Source organism: Physella acuta, unplaced genomic scaffold, assembly GCF_028476545.2.
Source record: "Physella acuta isolate Inbredline_101_S28 unplaced genomic scaffold, ASM2847654v3 ptg001993l, whole genome shotgun sequence".
Taxonomy (NCBI): domain Eukaryota; kingdom Metazoa; phylum Mollusca; class Gastropoda; family Physidae; genus Physella; species Physella acuta.
Genome location: NW_026733498.1, coordinates 138,521 through 149,822, shown reverse-complemented (window position 1 = coordinate 149,822; position 11,302 = coordinate 138,521). Strand labels below are relative to the sequence as shown.

The window sequence follows — 11,302 nt, the reverse complement described above, 5'->3', positions numbered from 1 at the left end:
AGTAAAAGTAAAAGACTAAGTCTAAAACTAGTAAAACTAAAGTAAAAAAAATGACTAATGTCACTAATGAGACTAATAAAAATAAATGTGACATGTCTGTATTTGTTATAGATCTAGATCTAATTATATAATAAATATAATGTTAATAATAATATTGATTGTGTATTAAAAATTAAAAAAACTATTAGCCTAATTAAAGTTCTTTAAAGAATGTCAAATCTCAGAAGAACGCGGCCTGAAGAACAAGATGCAGCTCTAAAAAAAACTTCATGTAAACTTAAAATATTTACTTAGTTACTTAGGCCCTACTTACTACTTAGGAGTCATCCATTTAATTAAGGAATGTGGGTTCTAACTCAACTGTTAGGGGTCATCCATAAATGACGTCACACTCGTAAGGGGAGTCCCGTAATTTTGTGACGATGTGTGATGAGGGGGAGGGGGGGTTCAGATGTTGCGACGTCACATTTTTGCATTATAAAAAAAGCAATGTTAGAAAACGAATTTTAGACATTATTTTGCGTTTTAGATAACTTTTTAAATAAATTGTAATAGTTTAGACAAGATTTTGGAAAAATATCGATGTTTTAAAAAAATTCAAACTGCAATTTTGAGGGGGGTTGTAGGTTGAGGTGTGACGTCATTTTAGGTGGGGGTGGTCTGGCTTTTTGTGACGACGTGTGACGGAGGGGAGGGGGGGAGGTAAAAAATCGTCAAAAAAAGCGTGACGTCATTATGATTAATGGATGACCCCCTTATTGGTTCAGAAAGTCGTAAAGTAAAGTTCCCTTTCAAATCTGACAGTCCATAGGGCTGTAAAGTAGAATTCACTGCTTCTGTGACCTCTGCACATGAAGGGATAGTGTCATAGTTGGGTCAGCATTATTCCCAGCTGCCTTTACTTTACCTAGCTTCAACTTGGGCCAGCTGGTTTGACTCTACAAACTTGAATTTGAACTTGAGACTTTTGGTTAGCAGTCATATGTGTCTCACATTCAAAAACACATAGGACATCCCTAAGTCACCCAGCTCTCAATATATTAAAAAAATTAACAATTTATTTATCATCCTGGGTTTTATATATATATATTTATATATATATATATATATATATATATATATATATATATATATATATATATATATATATATATATATATATATATATATATATATATATATATATATATATATATATATAGTAGTTATCTCTAACTTCTGCATTTCAAACACAGCATTAAAAATAAAGGCTTTATAAAGATATCTTTGCCAACTGTTAAGATAAGAAAATGGTTTTACTTTCAGAGAATTTCTCGCACTCTGCTAGAAGGAGCAGTTGTGGATGAAAAGAAAAATTCATCTCCAGAAGAACCAACAGATAAGACAAAATGTGTAGTAAGTTTTGATTTTTCATTCGAACTTTACTTATTTCATAAATTTGTACTAATGCATGCTAATAATTTACTTTCTATTTATAAAATTTGACTTCTTTATTTGATTTATAAGAAAACTGGTTAAAAAACACACCCTCTCATTACTTTCAAACCTGATAGCGATAATATAATCAGTAAGGTAGATGATGTAGAGTTCACGTGTTTCTTTGACCTTAGCATAAAAATAAAAAGAATTGTGTTGAGCACACACTGCCTTGTATCTTATACTTTTCCCAAGTAGTTTAAGTACCCACTACAGTGAATAGACTCAGGGGCCACATTATATATAGCCTAACATAAATTATTATTATTTTTACAAAATTATATTTAACTTCTAAGTAACTAACATTTCAGCAGAAGGTAAATGACTCCAAACATAAATACAATTGATTATGCATATTTCTTGCAGATAAATTCATCAGATTATGAAAGAGATGCTGCAAATAAAAGCCCAAATTTACTGTGCAAACATGACCAGAGCCCACATTTGAGCCCAATACCTTCACCACGAAATAGAACATCAAGTTCACCTACACCCATAAGAGAGTACTTCAGTTCTTCACCCACATCATTAACTTTACCAGATTCAGTGAGGCTGTCACACCAGACACCAACAAACCTCACCAGGCCCCACACAGAAATTACCACAAGACCGGTTTCATTACACCTAAATACTATTCCCACTTCACCCGCATTAGCACTAAGGAATACAAGAAGGTCAATAATAAGAGAATTTCTGTTACATTATGCAAGAAAAAATAAATTAAATAATTTTAATGCTGATTTAGGGACTTATTCAATTTTTAAGAACACAATTTTATTTTCAAATAATCTAATTGACAATAAATGTAAAATTTTAAATGTTATCCTATTCTTTCTTATTACATTTTTTTTTATATAGGGGCAGTGAACCGCTTTTAGATGTGTATTCTAAAAATGCTGAAAAGGTTTGTTTAAGTCACCTTTATTTGTACTTTTAATTAAATGAGAGATCGTTAATATTTAGATTTTAAACTAAAAATAATTTTAAAAAACTGAAACAAAAGTAGATGGCTTTAATATCTATAGCATTTCTTGTGTATTTGTTCAGTGTAGTTAAATCTGTGTAAGCTGTAATAAAATTATAAGTGTATGTTTCAGATTACGACTCCAGATAAGAAATGGGAAAAGCTCCGCTCAATCCTTGTGGTGATGAAAAATGAGACAGTTGATGTGGATCAGATTATAAACTCATCTCCATCAGATCTTCTGAGTAGCTTAAAAGAGAAGATTACAATCCAGGAAGAGCTGGTCACTCTTCAGCTTAAGCTGACATCATTACAAGATACAATTAAACAAATGGTGAATAGTTGCTGTGCTAATTGAGTTCCTTAAACTTGATGTTTGATTAGTAAAAAGTTGTTGTCCTGATTAAAGGGTATAATAATATTTACTTTTTAAAAAAATGTTCAGTTTCCATTGTAATTTTAAATTACTGATTCATGAAGAAAATTAGTTTTTTTTAAATATCAAGAATAATTATTTTTTTAGGATATTGATCTTCAGCAGCTGAAGTCAGAAAGAGACTCAGCTTTAGCGTGTATTAGACAGATGCAGTCTGAAACATTTCAGCCCACTCCTAATACAGAATGTAAGAGTTTCTCTTCATATACTTTTATGTTCTCTATTTACGTCACATTAAAATTATCATTTCAATTATGTGAAAGTAATATGCACAAGATTAAATTATCTGTCTTTTTAATGTATTACTTTAGTGGACAGAATAGCTGACTATTATGAGAGAGGTATTGAAGGACTTAAAGCACATGATGTCTCAAAGGTGAGATGGATATTTTGTATAGAATTTTATTTTTAATTGAACTTTTTTGGTAAAGTTTTTTTAAATAACCTAAATATAAAGTATAATTTTAATTATATATCATATTATGTAATGTTATTTAATGAGGCTTAATGTGGTAAAGCTATAATACGACAACGTTACAGTAACAATGTCATTTATATAAACATTTTTGTTGCATTAAACTACTAGTGCATGGGTGTGGGAGGGTTAAAATACCAATACTATAGTAGTATTGTATTACTTTGGAATCCCCCTTCAATCTGAATGGTAAACACAATAGTGTAATTGCATTTCATTTTATGTATCCAGCTTAAGCAAGAAATGTTAATGTATCATGCTGTGAAGTTATGCATTTGGAAGAATTATAATTAGGGGAGTATGCTCTAAACCAGGGGTCTCCAAACTTTTCAGTTCGAGGGCCGCATTAACTATAAATTTCAGTTCGGGGGCCAGTTTCTTCCAGGCATGTCTTTGATTTTTCTGGGCAAAGTTCCTCAGCCATCACCAACAAACAATTTTTCCTTGGACAAAAAGATCTCCGCGGGCCGGATGAGGGGACTTCGCGGGCCGCATCCGGCCCGCGGGCCGTAGTTTGGAGACCCCTGCTCTAAACAGTCAAAAGATAAACGGTGCCAAAATAATTTTAGTTGGTAGCTTATTTAACGTTTAATTTTTTAAAAAAATCATTTTGCCAGGATGATGTTCTGGAGGCCTTGATGTATATGTTAAAGGAGTTTAAAAGTCAAAGGTCATACCTTGACCGCCTGATGATGGTTGTGCTGATGCGTGCACCCTGGATGCTGGACGAGGTGGATAAAACTGAGTTACTTGTCGATGACAACAACAATGATGACAGTGATTCAGTGTATAATGACAGTGACGGTGAGGTTTGGTGTTAACATTGAGATTTTCTTACCATCGCAGGTATAGAGTTTGTTGCACTTGTTCTGTCTGGGACTATTTTTTTAAAGTGTAGACACCAAAGTTTAAATATCACACCCCTTCATATACTAGCACCTTTTATAAACATACTTTAAACAAATTGTTTTAAATGTTACCCTATTTATACACTACTTTCAACTGATGAGATGGCTGACTAATTGGCTAAACCACAAAAATACTATTGTAAGGGGCCTAAAGTTTTCTTAATTAACAGTAAAATTTACATGCAATTTGATTGTACTTACCTGTTTTATTTGATGGTTTCACTGACATGAGACTTTAAATTACAAAAAATTATTTCTCAATATGAGATAATGACCTTCTGTATTTCATAAAATATTGTTTTGCATTTTGTAAATATAAAATCCTACAGAGATGTCATGATGGTGATGGTTTTTGCACCAATGCCTAAACTTATTTTTTTACTGAAATTTTATTTATATATGTTTTGACATGACAGTATAAAATGCATCTGTTAATTATGCCCATATCAAAATTATTCTGGTTCAAAGTTTTATAAAATTCTGGCATAATTTTACTATGCATAAAGTCAGTGACTACATCTTCCTTAAAATCTGTTTTTGTGTTAACTCTTTCTCTACTTTTTTATAAAAATGTATTATACAATTTAAAATGTAAGTACTATAAAAAATTCAAATGGTATTTTCACCCAAAAAAGCACTACTTATAAAATAACTTTTGTGATAAATATTTTGAAACAAATACATAGCTATGGATAAATACTCTATGCATTTTATTTATATGTTTAATATTTTACAACTTTTGATACTACTTATAAATGTGTTCACAAATGTATACATTCCAATTATGGTCACAATAATTTATGCTACTACTGAACATAATTTTCATATTAAAAAAAAAAAGTTTTTTGTATAAATGATTTTTTTAATATATAGAGCTAATAATCAAGATTTTAAAAATGTTTATCTTCTCATACTTGTGTTAGCTTACTCAATTGTGTTTCCTTTTTCACAGTTGTTTTAAATTTAAGATTTTTTTTTTTCCAATGTAGAAATATTTTATTGACTAACCTAACATTTACTCAAATTTCAATTGAATAGTCAAAAGTTGACTCATTAAATTTGAATGATTTTATCTAGAACATCATATACCTACAATTTAACTTAGGGTAAAATAAAATTATTCTTTAGAAATCAGTTGATGAATACAATTTTATCTAATGCCTTACTATTTTTAAACCATCTTTTTTTTTTAGATTTTTATAAACTAATATGTATTTATATTTTTAACAATATTTTTTATCTTGTGGGCTTGTGTTCTTTTATTTTTGGACCTAGAGAATGCCATGAATTTATTATTTTAGTATTTTTACTATACTTCCAAATTATCTATATTTAAAATGTAATTTACAATATTTATATTCCTACTGAAAATATGCTGCCATTTTATTATTTGTTATATTTTTCTTATTTTGGTATATGCAATTTTTGTTTATCTTTATATCTGAATACTCACACACTGAATACTTGTAGTAGAACAAGGTCATTATATAAACAAAATGTAGTCTAGCTTTTGGGGAGTCCTCCTGTCTATGTCTGCAAGAGTGTGCAACTGGTGTATTTTATTTTATTATTGCTTATTACAAGAAAATTTTACAAAAGCATAAAGTACAATCTCTATCATCCTAATCAAATATAATCAAATTTTTAATTAAACTTTTTTTTTTGTTGTGTTGAATTATTGAGTATGTTGTTTGGTGAAAGTCCCAAGTTGAGATCTAACGATTTTATTTTTATTTCATGCCATTACAATCATTATAATAATTTGGCACCAACAATAAATTATATTACAAGGAAAAACTGAGATTATGGAAAATATGGATTTCCAGATTAAGAAAATTGTAGAAATGTTTTTTTGTGTTGATATTTAGATTTCATTTTTTTCCAAAAATGTCTGCAAACCAGCTTGCAATTTTTCTTATAAAACTTGGTGCTTTGGTCGTCTGCGAGTAATAGGAGGATGATGATAGGCCAGGTGGTCTGCAATTTAATTTTTTTTAAAGTTAAGTAATGGGAAAATTTAAACCTCTCTTATAAAATTCTAACAGAAACTTAATAATAAATTAATTTAAGCCCATTACCACCTTCAGTGAGACAGGCAGGAAAAAAAAATACAATACTTTGTTTTCTTACTTTAAAAACGTTTATAATTACCTTAGCAAAAACAGACATGTTCATAGTCAAAGACAAGCACTTTTAATACACACTGGGTAAAATGTTCATATTTATTATTATTTACTACAAACAACAAATTTGTTCTTGTGAATCATAATTAATTCGTTAAAACACAAAACGTTCATATTTATTTTTGGAACAAAAACGTATTCTATGCGACAACAGAAAGGTTGTGTTCGTATTCCAGATCTGTTTATGTGTGTCGTCGCGAAAATAAAGTCTCATATATATTTGGTCAGTCATTTCATTAAGCGGTGTTCATGCCTACCAAAAAAAAAACCAGCAACATTCACACACGCCAGTGGCGTAGCCAGGATCGTCTCAAGGGGGGGGGGTCCAATTTTTACCCGGGGACAAACTTTCGATTTGCAACCCCCCCCCCCCCTCCCTCAAACTTTCGATTTGCACCCACCTCACACTTTCGATTTGCACCCTCCCTCATACTTTTTATATATATATACCGAGGGGTCTAGGGGGGGGGGGGGTTATGACCCTCCTAACACCCCCCCCCCCCCTGCCTACGCCACTGACACACGCCAATAAGCAGGTAGGCTAATCTACATCAAAAACCCAGATTTGTTTTAATAGTTAGGCCTACTTGACTACTCGCCGTGTTTATTTACGGTACTAAACACAAGTTCGACCCTAAGTCATAAAACAGATTCATATGTGTCAGATTTTTACCAGATATAGTGATCGTTTATCACAAAAAGTAGGTCTATATCTTCATACTTACCGCGCATTGATATCAACACATGGCACTTGCAAGATGTTGAAGAAGAGAGAGCCGACTGTCTGCGAAACGAGGCTGCCAACATTTTTTAAACAAAGGCTGAACTTTTTGTCACATTCGCAGCTACATCTGCAGAGTTGAAATAATTTTTTTGTGTTAGGGCTAGCGCTATTATAAGTGATTGAGTTAGAGTCAGTGTGTTTTCTTTCGGGCATAGAAAAAAAAGATATAGGCCTATACTGTAACCATTCTTATAACTACCGTCTTTTAGAAAGTTTTTAAAATGCCCTCACCCCCCCCCCCCCATGCAAAATGAAAGAAACTTAATAAGTACATAGCTAATTTTGTTGGTTGACTGTTTTATTATGTACCAATCTCTAAAATAAGTACAATAAAAATTGTCCACACTTTTAAAAAATCTGGCCAATGTACATAAGTGCTTGAATTAAAATAAAATGAATGCCGAGATTTTATTTTACATTTTCATATTGTCTGCGTCTGCAGAGTTTCTTCCAGGCATCTCTTCGAAGTCCCCCCCCCCCCCCCCCCCCCCCCCCGAACGAAATGAAATTTATAATTTATATAATTTATATAGAAAATATATACTTTTAACAGCCCCCCCCCCCCGAAGAAAAAGAAAGTCTACCGCCCCCCCCCCCAAAATTTCAAGTGCCCCCCCCACCCCCCCCCCCCCCCCCCCGGAGAAAAAATTCTTGAAGAAACACTGATTGATACTTTGCTGAATCTAAGGCTACAACGTTGTTTTTTTTTAATGTCAATTTTTATTTTTATATAATGATATTCTGACCACATAATTAATAGAATTGTTTTGAGTTAGAAAAAAAAGTTTAACATAAACTAGAATGCTATCAAACATCATATGACCTGTTAATATTTAAAACATTAAAAAAAATTCAGCAACAAAATAAATAAAAAATTAAAGTAAAAAAACACAACAAAAGAAACTGACATTGTGTAGATTTTATTGTTTCTTATGTTGTGTTTGGTCTCCCCGGATGAGATACACAAGCCGCAATGGTCGTGGTCTCGACAGCAGGCGTCAGTGTCGTGAAAGTAGCCCATGTCGTTGTAGTGGTCAGCAGTGTTGTCCGCGCCGCACCAGTGCGTGCCTGACAGAGATACAGCCAGTCTTAGGGACGAGCAGATAATATACAACACTAGTATATAACACTTATATGACATTTCTTGCCTACATCGTGCAGATATTATATAACACTAGTACGATGTTCCCTCTAAGCTACGCGGTTGCGCGGCCGCGCGGTACTTTTGAGCTGCCGCGCAGCGATTTTGTAAAATAAATATATTCTTGTATAAGGATTTTAGAACAGCGCGCACAGATGATAAACTTTGCACACTAGCTTTTCCCGCTTATATGATATTTCTTGCCTGCACCGTGCAGATAATATAAAACACTAGTATATAACTCTATATGTGGTATTTCTATACATCCAAGTCTTAAGGAACCTTGCGGTTATTATGAAAGACTTATGTGACATTTCTTTCCTACCCACGACGCACATAAATATAACTATATAATGACATCTCCATACACCAGATTGCTATATAGGATTAGTGTTTCTTCCAGGCTTTTTTCTCCGGTGTATGTGTAGGGGGGGGGTGCACTTGATATTTTCGGGGGGGGGGGGGGGGGGGGGGGGGGGGGGTAAACGACGACACTGTTAAAAGTGAAGAGATGCCTGGAAGAAACTCTATATGGTATAATGTGGCGTTACTCTGTAACTTACAGTGATACACCAGAGTGTTATATGGGGTTATGTGGTTTTACACTAGTTGGTAAACATTTAAATATTCTATAATAATGCGTTATACTGTAAGTGGGCCTAAAATAACACATACCCAATCATTTCAATACCTAACAACTACACATCGTTAATATTTTTGAAAAGTCCAGTGTTGGACAATTGTATGTTAAATCTTCCACAATAGCTCAAGCTCAAATCCAGAATCTAACCTTTAAAAATATCTCTTTACAATACTCTATATATCTATAGATTGATCTAAAAAATTTAACAGCAGCTCTTATGTCTTGTTGTGACTAATAATGAGCATGCCTTCTTAATTAGTGTCCAATGTAACAGAAATCGACAAACCCATCAATACATCAGTCAACCCGTTCAAAAAACAACAGAGGCGAGCCATCCTATAAAAGTCAAAATGATTTGACTAATATAGAGTGATACGTTAGAGCAGGATGTGAATGGACTGAGTGCTGCAATATCAGTTTTATTTTTCCAAACTTGAGCCAGGTACCCATTAGAGATGGGTGGACATGAGCCAGGTACCCATTAGAGATGGGTGGACATGAGCCAGGTACCCATTAGAGCTGGGTGGACATGTGCCTAGTACCCATTAGAGATGGGAGGACATGAGCCAAGTACCCATTAGAAATGGGTGGACATGAGCAAGGTACTCCTTAGAGCTGGGAGGACTAGACTGAGTTATGCCTACTCGTAAGAGATGTATGGATTTAGGAAGGCTGCTATTATAACTCTACTCACGAACGTTTATCCTACCACTCGACCAGATCTTCATGTCATAAAAATATACCAAGGTGTCAATTATACTAAATGAACAGGTGGAATTTTTTGTTTAAATTGCTGCATTCAGAGAAGACATAGGCCCTACCTGGAGCGACCATAGCCCGGCGAATCCTGCCGTCTGCAGACGTAGGGGTGGTCGTCTGTTCGTTGCATTTCTCTTCCAATGCCATCATCACCGTTCTATCAATTATTATGGCACCATCTTTAATGTCTGGAAGCTTTGTTTCTTTCCTAAGTAATGAAACATGACCCGTTTTAGAAATGTATAATAAGCTGTTGAATAACAGAGTAAATATTATCGACCAATAAAACTTTCGCTTTTGTTTGTCTCATTAACCTTACTCTTAATTTGATCCAAAGATTTTTAATCCTGACCTGAACATACTACCCCAAAGTATAAAAATTGAAATAGCGATTTCTTTCTAAAATATCAAATTGAGCTCTGTCCAGACTAGGCAGGCTCTATATTGATCCTTTTTTTATAACAATTAATTTTTTTAAAAATTGATGCGAAATTTAACTTGATTAAGTTTCAAAAATTACTTTCTAAAATCCAAGGCGAGACGTCACCTTTTATAACCCCACCGCCCCTCGTCACAAATCTTCACAAAAGAAGAATATGTGATTTATGCAAGTCCTCTCCGTTGCCATTAGTAATTTCACCAAACCAGAGCTTTTTTCAGCATCTTCGAGGGACTGATAAAGAAAAAAAAATGCGCCCCCAAAAAGTTTAAAGCGATCCCCCACCCCCCTCCTCCCCTCCGGAGAAAAATGTTTGAAAGAAACACTGCGCCCAACCTCGCTTAAGCTTAATACAGCTGTTGTTTTATAACGTATGAAGTATTTGCTTCACACTCTAAATTGCGTGACATCATTTGTATGCGACCCCCCGAGGAAAAGGTTAATCAGCTGATGAGATCGTCACGAGATAGCTGGATGACGCATGATGAAAAGTAAATCTGTAAACTTACGCGGCGGAGGAACACGAAATCCGTGTGCTGTTCGGTCCTGTTTCTGTGATATCAACGGTCAGCGCAGAGTTCCCGTCCGCGAAGCTCACAACAATCCCATCAACACCAAGGGCAACCGTTGCTACAACAAACACCAACACTATCAGGTCCATAGCTTCTAATCCTGTGCACATTTCGCGGACTACACTATAGACCTAGTGATATCTCAAATAAACATTTATTGTTCGTGGCGTAAACGTTACGCCCTCTTTACAACATCCATCTGAGATATAATTATCATTTCTTCTCATAATTATGCTTTCATAACAGAAGTTATGTTTGCATTTTTTTAGTTGTTTTTTTTCTTACTTACTTACTAGTCTATTAAAATCATTGACGTAATTACGGAAAGACTAAACAGGTGGCTTAAAATTAAGTTTTAAAAAAAATTGTCTAAAATTTAAAACTGTCCCACCTAACTGTCACTGTTGGATTTCTTTAGTGGAAAGAGTTATCGTTCTTCATGTATCTATACGCTTACCGGTAGTAAAAGAAGGGGGATAACTCATCAATCAATTTTAATCTTCGCTTTTATTCGTTTTGCCA

At 33.8% G+C, this 11,302-nt stretch overlaps 2 protein-coding genes across 2 annotated transcripts; one reads left to right on the top strand and one right to left on the bottom strand.

Moving 5' to 3' along the window:
* Positions 1–262: 262 nt before the first annotated feature.
* Positions 263–5,161, top strand: LOC131931554 (uncharacterized; the record flags this gene model as incomplete). Its single annotated transcript, XM_059288395.1, has 8 exons — positions 263–271; positions 1,306–1,395; positions 1,843–2,150; positions 2,335–2,380; positions 2,574–2,774; positions 2,964–3,063; positions 3,188–3,252; positions 3,969–5,161. Coding segments are annotated over 8 exons (1,023 nt in total), but the record flags the coding sequence as incomplete, so codon positions are not given.
* A 67-nt stretch (positions 5,162–5,228) lies between these two features.
* Positions 5,229–10,985, bottom strand: LOC131931558 (uncharacterized). Its single transcript, XM_059288403.1, has 5 exons — positions 10,718–10,985; positions 9,832–9,977; positions 8,135–8,294; positions 7,168–7,293; positions 5,229–6,236 (listed from the first exon to the last, which is right to left on the bottom strand). Exons 1-5 carry the CDS (start codon positions 10,888–10,890, stop codon positions 6,131–6,133), a joined length of 711 nt encoding a protein of 236 aa, XP_059144386.1. The 5' UTR covers positions 10,891–10,985; the 3' UTR covers positions 5,229–6,130.
* Positions 10,986–11,302: the final 317 nt, after the last annotated feature.